At 37.8% G+C, this 14934-nt stretch overlaps 1 protein-coding gene across 10 annotated transcripts in view; it reads right to left on the bottom strand.

Annotated features, from left to right (window-relative positions):
• CAST (calpastatin) overlaps positions 1-14934 on the bottom strand; it is a 107951-nt gene that overhangs the window by 13747 nt on the left and 79270 nt on the right. For all 10 annotated transcript variants that reach the window (XM_042944185.1, XM_042944218.1, XM_042944193.1 and 7 more), the window contains 8 exons: positions 14436-14519; positions 13518-13565; positions 12389-12484; positions 10669-10764; positions 6812-6913; positions 6224-6307; positions 4538-4588; positions 4293-4364 (listed from right to left, as the gene is read on the bottom strand). In XM_042944185.1, the coding sequence (XP_042800119.1) occupies positions 4293-4364; positions 4538-4588; positions 6224-6307; positions 6812-6913; positions 10669-10764; positions 12389-12484; positions 13518-13565; positions 14436-14519 (633 nt within the window). The remainder of the gene's footprint in view (positions 1-4292; positions 4365-4537; positions 4589-6223; positions 6308-6811; positions 6914-10668; positions 10765-12388; positions 12485-13517; positions 13566-14435; positions 14520-14934) is intronic.

Genomic DNA, 14934 nt, shown 5'->3' with positions numbered 1-14934 from the left:
TACATTAAGGGATTGTCTACTTTTTAAAGGTGACATTTGAAATACATCTTCTGTATGGATATAATTATTCTTATTTGATACACTACTATGCTATATAAATTCTAATATTAAATAAATATTTAATTTCTGACTGATACTTATTACTTTAATAATTGTATATTATCTTTGTTAAACATTATACATCTACAGATTTAAGTGACTTTAGTTAAAAATGCTATATTGATCAAGTTTTAAGATTAGGACCATCATTATTTGTAGAAGCAACTATGTAAGCCGTATTTTTGAAGATATAGTTATGTCACATGAGACCAACTGCTGTTAAACACTTAAGAGTCAATTTTAAACTTCTCCTGGAAGCAAAGTTTGAAAACAGTTCTATTGTCTTCAGTATTTCTTTTGCTCAGATTCTATGAATTGTGTTTTACATTTTGTTTTAAAAAACTATTGTACATATTGGTTTTTGATCATTTAAATTTAAAATTTTAATTTTACTGGTAACTTTTCTCTTATTTCTGCCAATGTTTTATAAAATGTTAGTCATTCATAAAAACCAACTGTTGGCTATAAATGATTAATTTGATTCTTACATTGATTTATGCTATTTTAATAAGATTTTTTTTTCTCTTTTACATTTGTTGGTACCTTGAAAAATTTTAGTTATTTCAAATCAAGCAACTATGAGCCATTTTAGTCTCAGGCTGCTATTTTCTTTTTTTCTTTTTTCTTTTATTTAATTTTAAATTTATTTATTTAAATTCAAGTTAGTTAACATACACTTAACTGGTTTCAGGACTACAACCCAGTGACTCATCAGTTACGTAGGTGCTCATCCCAACAATGGCCCTCCTTAATGCCTGTCACCCATTTAGCCCATCCCCCCAACAACCTCCCCTCCAGCAACCCTCAGTTTGTTCTCTGTGTTTAAGAATCACATATAGTTTGCCTACCTCTTTGTTTTTATCTTATTTTACTTTTCCTTCCCTTCCCCAATGTTCATCTGTTTTGTTTCTTAAATTCCACGTATGAGTGAAATCATATGATTTGTCTTTCTCTAATTTTGCTTAGCATAATACACTCTAGTTCCATCCATGTTGTTGCAAACAGCAAGATTTCATTCTTTCTGATGACTGAGTTATATTCCATTGAATACATATACTACCTCTTCTTTATCCATTCATTAGTCAGTGGACATTTGTGCTCATTCCATAATTTGGCTATTGTTGATTGTCTTGCCATAAACACTGGGGTGCATGTGCCCCTCCAAATCATCATTTTTGTATCCTTTAAATAAATACCTACTAGTGGAACTCCTGGATTGTAGGGTAATTCTATTTTTAATTTTTTGAGGAACCTCTATGCTGTCTTCCAGAGCGGCTGCACCAGTTTGCATTCCCACCAACAGTGCAAGAGGGTTCCCCTTTCTCCACATCCTTGCCAACATCTGTTGTTTCTGGAGTTAATTTTAGCCATTCTGACAGGTGTGAAATGGTATCTCACTGTGGTTTTGATCTGTATTTCTCTGTTGATGAGTGATGTTGGGTATCTTTTCATGTATCTGTTAGCCATCTGGATGTTTTCTTTGGAAAAGTGTCTATTCATGTCTTCTGCCCATTTCTTTACTGGATTGTTTTGGGGGTGATAAGTTTGATAAGTTCTTTATAGACTTTCAATACTAACCCTTATCTGATATGTCATTTGCAAATATCTTCTCCCATTCCATCAGTTGCCTTTTAGTTTTGCTGATTGTTTCCTTCGCTCTGCAGAAGCTTTTTATCTTGATGAGATCCCAATAGTTCATTTTTGCTTTTGTTTTCCTTGCCTCTGTAGACATGTCTAGTAAGAAGCTGCTGCAGCTGAGGTCAAAGTGGTTGCTGTCTGTTTTCTCCTGTAGAATTTTGGTGGTTTCCTGTCTCACATTTAGGTCTTTTATCCATTTGGAATTTATTTTTGTGAGTAGTGTAAGAAAGTGGTCCAGTTTCATTCTTCTGCATGTCACTGTCCAGTTTTCCCAGCACCATTTGCTGAAGAGACATTTTTCCATTGGATACTCTTTCCTGCTTTGTCAAAGACTAGTTGGCTATACCCATGTGGGTCCATTTCTGGGTTCTCTATTCTGTTCCATTGATGTATGTGTCTGTTTTTGTGCTAGTCCCATAGTGTCTTGATGATTACAGCTTTGTAATCAGGCTGCTATTTTCATCTCCTACTTAACCTGCTTGCTACTTTCTTTTGGGTGGTTAGTTTATAATATCTTATTTAAATGTAAAATAATAGCTTATTTATAATAATAGTTTTAAAATAGCTTAAATTTGAAATTTAAAATCCAATAAACATTTGGTTAGTCAGATTTCTCTTCCTCTGTTATTAAGACATTTATGATAATAAATGTATCTCATGAATACTGCTTTGGTTGCTTATCAAATTTTTTTAAATATATTTATTTTAAATGTTGTATTCTCTTATGTGTATGAGAGTTGGAGAAAGGCAGAGAGAGGGAGAGAGAGAATTTTAAGCAGGCTCCTTGTTGTCAGCACAGAGCCTGATGGGGGGTGGGTGGACTCTATCTCACGAATCATGAGATCATGACGTGAGCACAAAATCAAGAGTCGGATGCCTAAAAATTGAGCTATCCAGGTGCCCTGCTTACCAAAGATTTTGATTTGCAAATGTCTTATCCTTGATTTTTCAAATAGTCTATTCTGAATTTACTCCTTGATCTCACTGATAGTAGTGGAATGTTTTTAAAATTCTCTTTTTAAGTAGAATTTCTACTTTATTGTGATCAAAGAACATGGTATGTACAGCAGGCACACCTTTATATTTGAAGATTAATTATCAGTCAGAATATGATGACTTTTCCTCCAAAGTTCTTGGGACTTTCCCCCAAATAATTTTCTACTTTGGCCATTTGACTTACTGTAATTGGTTATTTCTACTTTATTAACTACAGACACTAACAATTTTTCTCTTTGTGAGATTAATTTTCTAAGCTAGAATTTTTTTTTAAAAATGGTTGTTTTGGGGCACCTGATGGCTCAGTCGGCTAAGCATCTGACTTTGGCTCTGGTAATGATCTTGCAGTTTGTGGGTTCGAGCCCCAAGTCAGGCTCGGTGCTAAAAGCTTAGAGCCTGGAGCCTGCTTTAGATTCTGTGTCTCCCTCTCTCTGGCTCATTCTCTCTCTCTCTCAAAAAAAAATAAACATAAAAAATGTTTATCTCTAGTCATGTCACTGCTATGCATCTTCTTGGGTGGGGATATAAAGTCACTGTTACATTTTCTTTGAATTTCTAAAAGAAAAAAACCCTATAATAATAATAATAATAATAATAATAATAATAATACAGATGGTATAAGGAAGGGAATTAAGGCATTGGATCCCTCTAATTTGTTCTTATGTTCTGCATCATTGTAATGATAAGATGCCATATTCCGAGGATACTGCTCACTTTATATTCTTCCCTAAATTAGGACTCAAGAGCCTCTCTGTAATATAAGCTGTTTGTATGGAGGAGGAAGAGTGGAAGGTCATGGAATGGGGTGACTCAACTGTGTGGGCATGGTGTTTTCATAGGGGTATTATGAGGACTCTATTACTAACTGGTTAGTAATACCTTCTTTGACGGGCTTATTGCTTCACAGAGTCCAAAAACTTTGAGCAACTCCAACGAATCATTATTTCTTCTAGTTGCTACTCATTCTGCTTCTCAACTAATGTATGTTCCATGACATTGTCCACATAAGAACCTTGTAAACAGATCACCCCAATCCCACACACACAAAAAACGTCTGGAGTTATTTAAGTGTGGGCACTCCAACAGACTTATATTTGCATATAAATAAGCCATAAAAATCCTGTAGTAGAGAAACCTGCTTACCATTAACCAACATTTCCTAAAATTTCTAGTAATAGAATTCTCTTTGAGGAATTATCTATTCTACCCAGAGCTAAGGTTTCCTATGAGGTAAATATGGAAAATGATAAATTGTAAAAATATTAACAAGTAAAGTTATTTGAGACATACCTTTGGATAAACTCAAATTTTAAATTCTCTTTTCATAGGTATACTTGATAGAGTATGTGCTCATTGGTTCAATTAGTTACATTGTTGCAAATGTCCACTGTGCTGGTACACTTTCAGGACACAACACATTTCTAATGGCTACCATGGGTTGAAAGCCTTTAATTTTATGATTATTTCCTCACCTCCAAAGTCAGATTCTAAGTCACTAGTTTCCATTTCTTTCTGCCACCCTAAAAGCAAGGAAATAAAATCAGGAGTTTCAGACTTACAAGAGATGAAGAGTTTGGGGAACCAGCAAAGTCCTTAGACAAAGCATCAAGAAGGAAGTCATCAGTCATGGGCTGCAAGAACCAAAAAATATATCAACAAACACCACCTCAACTGTTTCCTCATTATTCAGATGATGTCACTATTTACTGCCAATCGACTTATTAAAAAGAAAGCTATCCCATTCCAGAATTAACAATCAAGGCCAGATGAGAAAGATCTACTCAGAGAAAAGTGGCTTGCTTACTGGAAGTGATTTCTTGGGCTCTTTTGGCAGGAGGGGTTTTCCATCTTTATCCTATTCGGAAGAGAAAACCATGGCATTAAATCATTTCCCGTGATTTATCCTGTGGGATTTATCACAAGTATGAATGCTTTTAAACACTGTAAGGGGTCTACAGGTCATACCTGACATTGTGCATTATAAGTTAGATTCATCGTTTCAGGAAAAACATTCTCTCATCAGAGAATATGTTCTAATTAGTTCATTCCAACCAACAGCTCAGGCATTCCCTAGGCGTGGGGGCTAAAAAATGAACTAGGCAAGGCTTGTGACCTCAGAAGCCTATGAACTAGTGTAGCAGAGAAACATGCAAATAGTTGAAGTAGTGTGGCACAAGGTTCTGTGACAGGGCACTTACAGGACACGAAGGGAGCAAAGGGATGCACCCCTCACCTGTGTGGGGGATGGGCTTTGCAAATGTTGCCTGAAAAAAGCTGGCTAAACTTTACAGCCAATATATTCAACATTATCCATTGAGGAATACTACTTGGCAATGAGAAAGAATGAAATCTGGCCATCTGTAGCAACGTGGATGGATCTGGAGAGTGTTATGCTAAGTGAAATAAGTCAGGCAGAGAAGGACAGATACCATATATTTTCACTCATATGTGGATCCTGAGAAACTTAACAGAAGACCAGTGGGGAGTGGAAGGGGGTGAAAGTTACAGACATGGAAGAAGGCAAACCATAAGAGACTCTTAAATACTGAAAACAAACTGAGGGTTGATGGGAGGTGGGAGGGAGGGAAAGTGGGTGATGGGCATTGAGGAGGGTACCTGTTGGAATGAACACTAGGTGTTGTATGGAAACCAATTTGACAATAAATAATATAAAACAAAACAAAACAAACAAAACATTATCCATTGATTTGGTGCCACACTCTGCAGTAAGCACTTGGGAATAGCACAGAAAGTAGGACAGACAAAATTCCTGCCCCGGAAGCTCATCCTTATGGCTCAGACAATGCCAAGTTTCAGATGACTCTAAGTGCCACTTCTGAGAAACAGGACAGAATCATTAAAGCATCTGAAGCTTTTTAGTAAAGAAAAATTTATAAATGAATGGTAAATCCCATTAATCCACATATACAAAAATAGGCGCAAGGCTACATATGTATGTAGCTGTATATAAATGCATATAAATGTATGTACGTTTAGGTGAATATTCTCTTGAGCAGTGGTATCTCATGAAGATGACTGACATTGGTTCTACTGTCCACGTGTGCCCCTGTTCAAGTGGTTGTACTTCAATGACTCCCCTCCGTGTCACTGTGTTCAATCTCTACTTTCAAAATAAAGGAAACAGAACAACTATCCTTCTACTCAATGTTAAACAGGCTTTCTTACTTTTTCAATGTGTATCTAAGAGCTGGAAATTTTTCTTCACAGGAAATAGTTATTCCTCATTTTGGTTTTTCCTAGTTATATAAAGGCTTTCTAAGTTTTTCTTTGCTTCTGGTATTGTAACAAAGCAGCTATTACATGGGAAAAAATTAGGTAGCTAAGGCATTAGATTTTTTTCACTTAAGTTTTAAGGGAAAAACTATCACTTAAAAACAAAATCTTTATATTCTGGGCCTGTTTCCATGTCCCTTCTTTATGTTTATAAAATTCAGTAGTAACTAAAATAAAACAGAGAAACACTGTTCACCTTGACGTCTTCTAATCTATAATCAGGAGGAATTGTTTCTTCTTTTTCACCAAGTTTTTCACGATCCTCTTCTTTGGCTTTCTCCTGAATAAAAATTATACCATTCTCATTATTAATATATCCCCGCAAAGTGGATGTCTAAGTGCCTACATTTGAGGGAAATAACTCCAGTGTTAGATTAGAACATATGTATGGCCTTGTGTGTAGAGTTCCTACAGCAACTCTACACATCTTTCACACCCTCCCCTACTTGAGCCGGCTCAGACACCACCACTATGCCCGCTGGGCTAAAAAGCAATGAAAAGGAGGGTGGACAGCTGCCTCTTCTCTCAGGACTCCTCGGCAGTGGAAATGCACATGGCCCAGGTGAGATTCAGAGATTACGTGCATGTTCTCCATCCACTGCTGTAGCAAAACACTGATGCTTTACTCAGGTTTAGATTGTCAAACAGGATATGCTCCATAAATAGATAAAGCCAGCTCGTCATGTGTTGTAGGAAATTAAAAAAAAAAAAGATGACTAACTTGCTTGAGGAGTGAGGAACATCAATCACAGCTACTTTCAGGAAGTGACTGAGCTGCTATTACCTTGACTTTATCTTCCACAGGCTTTCCATCCTCTGGATCTGCTTCCTTTTTCCCCAGGCTACCAGCCAAGGCTTCTACAGCATCATCTGGCACCATGCCTTTCTAAAAGTGTATTTGTGGATATACTAAGAAGGCAGTTAATCACTCCTTTTAAAAAAGACTACAACAAACAATTCAGAAGGGCATATCCTTATTTCAGGCTTGGATAAGAAGCACAGTCATCTTTTAGTAATTTGAATTACCAACTGAATTGAATTGAACTGAATTGAAATCTATGTTTAGGGGCGCCTGGGTAGCTCTGTTGGTTAAGCTCTGACCGTTGATTTCATGAACTCACAGTTTGTGAGCTCGAGTCCCTCATCAGGCTTCGCGCTGACAGCGAGGAACCTGCTTGGGATTCTCTCTCTCTCCTCCTTTCTTTCTGCCCCTCCCCTGTGCTTGCTCTCTCTCAAAATAAATTAACTACACTTAAAAAACATCTTTAGAATATATGTTTGAAAAACCTAAAATATTTAAAAACTAGACCAAATTTCTTATATTAAGTGGGTACAACATATACTGACATGGAGAAACTTACATAATCTAACCCAGTTCTTGGTTTGGAAATAAGGAAGACAATGGGATGAATATACCTCAAACAAGTGGAAAGCCAGCAAAGAAGTGACCTGTACGGTAATCATTCTAGAGATGGTGCAGGAAAGATTTTCAGGCCTATCAGAGGACATTCCTCTCAAAGCTCTGTGAAATAAGCCTGGCCCATCCCAGAGGTGGTGGCTCGCGCAGAGCCTCGGCCAAGATACAGAAGTTTGTGTTCTTTACCAGGCTTCTACTGGCCAAAGTGGATTCATGCTGATTCAGGTGACTGTGGCTGGCTAACCCGAGTGGCATGATGGGAACTGTCTACCTGGGGTCCCAGTGTTCAAAAGGAAATGTGCTCCCTTGTGATACAGTGAACTCTAGCCATGCTGGTTATTAAAATGAAACTGAGTGAAGACAACATGAATGATATAAAGGGAAAATAAAGGAGAAACTATGTTTGGGCTAAAAGATAGGACTCGATTTGACTTTTTCCAAATCACAGGTCAAGATCCACACATTAGTGGTTCACAAAATCAACAGTTCACAGGCAGGACTTTTTTTTTTCTTAATTTTTAAAGTTTATTTATTTTGAGAGAGACAGAGACAGTGTGGGTGGGGGAGAGGCAGAGAGAGAAGGAGACGGAGAATCCCAAGCAGCATCTACACCATCAGTGTAGAGGAGCCCGACATGGGTCTTGAACCTACGAAACTGTGAGATCATGACCTTAGCTGAAACCAAGAGTCAGATGCTTAACCAACTAAACAACCCAGGCACCCCAGGACTTTTTTTTTTAATGAAAGAATAGAAAATAGAATGCATCATACATAACAAGAATAAGTACTTCTAATTAAGCTGTTTTTTTCTATTATATAGATACTGGGTTGAAATATGAATTTCTTATTGCTGTTCTCGGTTAAAGTGTGAAAGCTTCTGAATTAAAAAGTCTCAAAGTTTATTCTTATAAAATTCTATGACCTCACATAGAATACATATCTGAATATTAGAGTAAAAATGTCTTTCTGTTTTATATGGCTTAACCAACAATGTAAGTAAGAAAAGTTTTTCTGCTAAGTTGCACTGCAAAAAGATCAATGAGGAAATGGAACCTGAGTGGAAGGTGATTTATCACCATCTGGTGGTTGGACACTGCATAGATTTTACTCCCAGGAGCTGCAAAACTCCCTGATGTATATCTAATTTGTTTGGGATTCTATCTAAAGTGCAAGAGTTGCAGTGACCAAAGTCTTAACCAAGCAATCAGAATTGGTAGCTGATCTAAGACATGTCCTCATACTTCACTTCTGTTTTCTCCTACTCTTTGCTGTAGAATCTATGGAAACTACTACTTCCTGTTAAGCCTGTTTCCCTTGGTTTAAGAATTAAACCAAACAGAGCAAAGCTAGGATACACAGCAGTCTTAAGAGCAAAGGAATCAGGAAATAGCACTAGGGCCTGCAACTTCTATTTCTGTAGTATTTTATGTTGTCAAATTCACAACTAGTATTCAGGTTTCTGGATTTCCTTAACAAGCTTTATATGAACAAGAACTGTGCAGGGCACATATTAGGCTCCTTTTTCTGCTTGGTTTTCTTTTGCTCACTACTCTTCAAGCCCTTCTTGGGCCCTCTGACCTTTGTCACACTCCACAGCTATTCTTTGTGGCTCTCACGGGTATCCCAATTACAGAAATGCCAACTAACTTCAGTGATGGTAATCTCAGCAACCATGGTCAGCGGAGCTGACGGAACAGAAGCCCAGAAAAGATCATCAGAGAATGGGAAACGCAGAGTCCTTTTCTGTGCACTAAATATCCAGTGCTCGACTCGCTATAGTCAGGGTAAAGTTGGAAAGGAATGAACCCTCAAAGGCCCTGGCAATCACCTGGAGCACAAGAGGCAGAGGATACATACATGTTTAGGTCACAGAGTTCTGCTCTGGAATGTTGGCTATTGTCTTTTATATTCCACTCACTGCCTCTGTACTTCCTTCCTTCACTGTCTTGCCCCACATTCTGTTCTCCTTTCCAATTCCCTGTGGCTTAATTCCCACAATGTGAAAGTTCTAGAGTGTACCCAGAGACCTCAAAAAGAGGTTGAGTCCTGTGTAAGGCAGGAGGGAGACCCTGGACTTTGAGGGGATTTTCACTTGGCACCAAAAATGTCCCTGGCAGGAAGCAGCCATATCAGGGCACCCAGGACACACGTCCTACAACTTCTCCACCCTCTTTTTTCGAACAACTAAATGCACTAAACCCAAGCACACCAAGTCCTCTGGGCTGGTCTGTCCTTGGCTCACTGTTCTCCCTAGGAAAACAGTGCTGTTCCCACTTCCCAGTGTGATCTTGCCCTCCCTCTGTGAGTATTTCCTAATTCCTCCTGGGGGAGGGTCCCTTTGCCCATGTTCCCCCTGCCCTTTTGCCATATGAGAATGATCAAATTCTACTGTAAAGCTTGAGATCTGGCCATCTATCCATGCTAGATGCTACAGTGGCTAAGAGCAGAAGCCTTATCACTTATCTCACCCAGGCTCTGAAAAGTTAAATGGATTGCTCAAGGTCAACTCAAAGCTTCATTTCCCTCATCTATAATAGAGAGATGATCAGAACAGGGTTCATAATGTCCTTGTGAAACTTTAATAAGATACTGCAAAGCATCCAGAACAACTTAGCTATTCACTAGGTCTGTAGTAATAAAGCACAGTCCCATCAGCTGTTACTCTGAGTCAGATTCTACCTGCTAACAGAAACAAAACCCACTGAACTCAAAAAGATTCAACTACTTAATTACCATACTTCATACAAAAGTTAGAGAGAGAGAGCCAAGAAGAAAAGGGAAATGAACTGAGTTAACCTTCCTTCAGTTGGGAGTAGGGAGAAGTCATGATGATATTGGTGTAGATTATTCCTTTAGGAGAGCCAACAAAAGGTACCATCAGGCTATCTGTGGAACTCCCAATAGGCTCAAAAGATATGGGAAAGTGAAAGAGCAAGATTATCCACCACAGCTGAGGAACCGGTAAGAATTTCAGAAGGTGAAAAAAAAAAAAAAAAAAAAAAAAAAAAGACAACACAGCCTGTAGAAGTTTAATGAAAAACTTAAATCTAGCTTAAATTTGGAGGATACCCTGAAGCCAAAAGAACAGTAGACCCCATAGCTCTAAAAGATTTTCTTTTTATCTTATCAGAATAAAGTGATGCGTTGGCAACACACAGTGGCAAGTGCACGGGAAAAAGAACTACCTTCCCAGGACACTGCTCAATGTCCAAGGGAACACTCACCAAGGGAGCTGGCTTGGTCGGTGTGGACAGTATAGTACACATGGAAGCTCGAGGCACAGCCTCACTCACAGGAGTCAGGGCAGCAGCCTGAGATGCCTGTGGAGAGAGGCAAGTACAAGGAAGAGTTTTTAGAAATATCTGGTTGGTAAGACTGAACAATAAGGGACCAATGACACACTCTGCTATATTATATGCTGTGAGCATGACTTTCTCAAATGCCTAAGGATTGCTAAATAGTGAATAAATCGCAGGTTCAAACTCTTCTACCATTATTTCAACTTGGTTTTACCGCTTACCTTAGGTAGGTTACTTAAACTCTGAGACTCAGTTTCACATCTGGAAAATGAGAACAATGACAGTACCTACATCTCAAGGGTCAACGTGAGGCTTTCAGTAAAATAAAACATGTCCAGTGCTCTGCATACTATCTAGGAACACAGCTCAATAATATCAGCAACTATTATTATTTATATTATTTTCAGAAAATATATAACAATGATACACCAATTATAGAATGTAATGTTTTAATATAAATCCATCATTTTTATATATTTAATATTATCTTATCAATTGTAAATAGGTATGTTTACAAATGCAAGGTAGTAATACTATCCCAGAGGTTCCCAAAGTATGGTCACTGGACCAGCAGCTTCAGCCTTACCAGCCTTACCATTTGTTACAAATGCAAATTCTTAGGGCTCCACCCCAAATACTATAGAAATTCTGGAGGTGGAGCCCAGCAAACCCTCAGGCAATCCTGGTACTAAAATTTGAGGACCACTGTGCTATCTTATTTTATCACAAGAGTAAAATTTCAAATAAACTGGTTTTAATCCAGACATTTACAAAAAGTTATCCTACATGTAAGATGCTCCGTAGATGGTCATTAGCAGGGCACTATCTCTTCCTTCAAGGAACTTACTATTTACTGAAAACTATGTATACACATCAGAGGTGGAGACCAAGACAGCTAAAAGCTTCCTTATAATAAAGATCTTAATAGATATACAAAGAACAATAGAGCCCCTGACATATTGTATTCTGCTTAGGTAGGTTTGGAAGGTTTGGGGAGGGAAAAGCAGGAGACAAAGGCCATACTTTAGCAAAACTTTAAAGGCCTGGCTAACATTTTAGATGATCTCGAATTAGGAGGGAAGTTTATTCTACATGGCAGGACCACATGGGAAAAGCCAAGGACACATACACTCAAGCCCTTATTGTCATGGTTTAGTAATGGGAGGACACACCTTGGTAGGGAAGGAAGCCAGGGCCAGAACATGTTAGCAGGGACTTTATTTTGTGGGGAACAGAGAGCTCCTGAGGGTTGGAGCACGGGAATGATGTGACTACCACCACGCTTGAGAAACAGTAACTCTGGCGGACATGTGGGAAGGACGGCAGTAAGACTGAAGACAGAGGCCACTGCCACCATAAGGTGAGTGGTGATGACAACTTTAGGTTACAGTAGGAAGAACAGAAAGGAAAGCATGGATGTGGAGGAATGATTATAGGACTTAAATTACAAGAACATCTGGGCCAGTGTGGGAAAAGAAACCCCATCTAGAAAAAGTCAAGATCAAAACTGCATGTAAAAAAAGATGGCATAATAGGTCTCCATCAACTACATCATGCTAAAATAGTTGGGCCTCAGATTTTTAAGATTATAGAAAAATATCTTTAAAAGCCCACAAAATAGAGACTTCTATTTTTAGAAACATACTTCTGGTTTTTTGGTTGTCTTAGATCGTTTTCCTTTACTTTTGGGCGGGTCAAAATCTTCTGAAAGTTCATCAATGAGTTCTGATTCACTCAGGGCCTGGAATATAAGAAAAACACTATATTACAAAGTGACTCTTTTTGGTTACAAGAAAGTTTTACATAGAGAATTTCCTGTTAACATGTATTAAGCCATATTTTAGGATCTAAATCCAAAATTTAATGTTTGGGGTATTTTTTTAATTTATCAATGTAAGATAAATGTCATGCAACAAGTAAGGAATACTAAACACCAGGGTACCACAAAAATGTTCATGATTTAGTCCAAAGCTTTCCTGTTAATTCAGTTTCAGAAGAATTCTGTTCACATAAAACCACCTTTTCTTTCTAATGAAGATCTGTATAGTTTTTTCGTATGTGACTGTTTTTCACTATTTCCTAATGAGTGCCTTCTGAATAGCTCAGGAAACACAGATCATATACTCCTTCCCTAAGACTCTGAGGGATTTTGGCAACAAAGTTCTCCCATCCCTAGTTCCTTCAGATGAAATGGTATTATTCATTTGGAGCATGTGGAAATTTTGAGCAATACCAGTCATCTACAACAGAACGGCATGTCATCTAGAAGCTGTGCCTCTGTTGGTACAGTCTGAGTTTTGAGTCCTGGTCTTGCTAGTTTTTAGCTGTAAGATCTTGGGCTATTTACAAGTCTCTGCCTCTGTTTCATCATATGTAAAATGGGAAAAATCACAGCACCCCCTTCATTCAGTGAGGACCTGACTGCTTTAGACCAAGTTAAGGCAGTGTGGAATCATTAAAATATCTGATGTCATGATTATAATCAAATTCTGAAGTGCCAACAATATAATTTGAGGCATTCTTGACATCAGCTCCTAATGTGCAATGAATGTCACCTACAAACTCCCAATATTCTAGTAATAATTCATGAAGAAAATAATCATAAAAGATACGAAAAGGAGTCAGAGGTATGAGCCAAGTGTTGCTACTACAAGTTCCCCTCTCTTTACAACTAGGTTGGCATTCAAAGTCTCCATAGAGAAATCCTGTCAAAATGATCTTCAATTTATACTTTACAGTTCTTTTGCTCTTTATCAGAAAGATCATTTCCTAACCTTGGATTTTTCTTCAGGCTCTGGCAAAAGTGGTTTTCCATCTTTATCCTGTAAACAAAATTGAAAATTCATTGAAAATTAAATAGAACATTTTCTTTTTATGGCTCGTTAAGTTTCTTCTAGGGAATTCCAGGATAGGAGGAGATTTTTTTCCCCCTTATATTTTAATGATCTGTTTTTGAGTGAATTTCTTATATTTGAGTGAATAAATTTTCAGTATTTTTTAAATCAAGTATCAGAATAAACAGCTAAGCTCTAAAATAAATAAACTTAAAAAGTCTCTGTTCTCCAATCCAGGGTGAAGAGGTAGATTTCATTCCTGTAATCCTTTTTTTGTTTTTTGGAGATGACATTTCACAATTTAGAATATTTCTAAACTGAGGAACTTTCTATATTAGCACCTGTAAGGACAGTTTCCATATATAAGCACATAGAAGAATCAAAACATTTTCTATCATGTGTTTACGTTTAATTTTTGAAAGATAAATTACAGATATAATTACAGAACTCCACCATCCTCACATTAAACCCAAACCACCACCAACAAACCACCCTAAGGATACTGGCAAATAGCTACACATTTATGTCTACCCCTTCAAAGATCTATGGTGCTTTTATCCATACAACGGTTACAGAAAAATTTATTCCCAAATTGTTTCTTACGCTTCAAGGTTAAGGATCTATATCACGCATTGTTAATATCTGGAACACTTGGATTTTTGGGAATTTTAATGACCACATGGTTACTACTTAGGAAACAATCAACTAACTTTAAAGAACAGGAAAAAAAAGGGTTCAGGGGGTTCAGTTAGTATAAGAACTGGGATAGTCATGTTCTTGAGCATCATGGGAACAGTCCCAACAGAACATGATATGAAGAAGAGCATATTCTGTTAAGTGCCATGGCTAACAGCATACCGTGGTTGGCTTTAATCTATACTCCGAAGGCACAGTTTCATCATCTTCACCACACTTTTTTAGTTTCTCTTCTTTAGCTTTTGCCTGATTAAAGTGGAGAGGGAAATAAAACACAAAACATGTGGGTAATGTAGGTAAAACAAGAGGATATCACTTTATGTACTTCGTAAGTGTTGTAGAGAAAACCATATCAGATTCAAGTGTGTGTCTGTGCTTTGTAAACTACAGAGCACAAGACCATGGTAACTGGCTGGTTGTGAGGAAGACAGAAAAAAACAACAGGGCGAGGAATCCTGGAGAGGTGTCCCTGCCCTGCTCTCAGCTGCTCTATCACCTTGGGGAGCCACTTAGTCTTTCTTAAGCAGTAAAATGGGGCTACCAATAATTTTTACCTAGTCCACTGACTTGTAAGGATCACTAGAGAAAAGGAAATAAAATATCGAGACCATTAAGCACAGTGCATAAGTTAGTTGTAATTATTTCAATAGCCTTCATCTCT

The sequence above is a fragment of the Panthera leo genome, chromosome A1 (assembly GCF_018350215.1).
Source record: "Panthera leo isolate Ple1 chromosome A1, P.leo_Ple1_pat1.1, whole genome shotgun sequence".
NCBI lineage: Eukaryota > Metazoa > Chordata > Mammalia > Carnivora > Felidae > Panthera > Panthera leo.
This window is presented reverse-complemented; position numbering and strand designations above follow the sequence as displayed.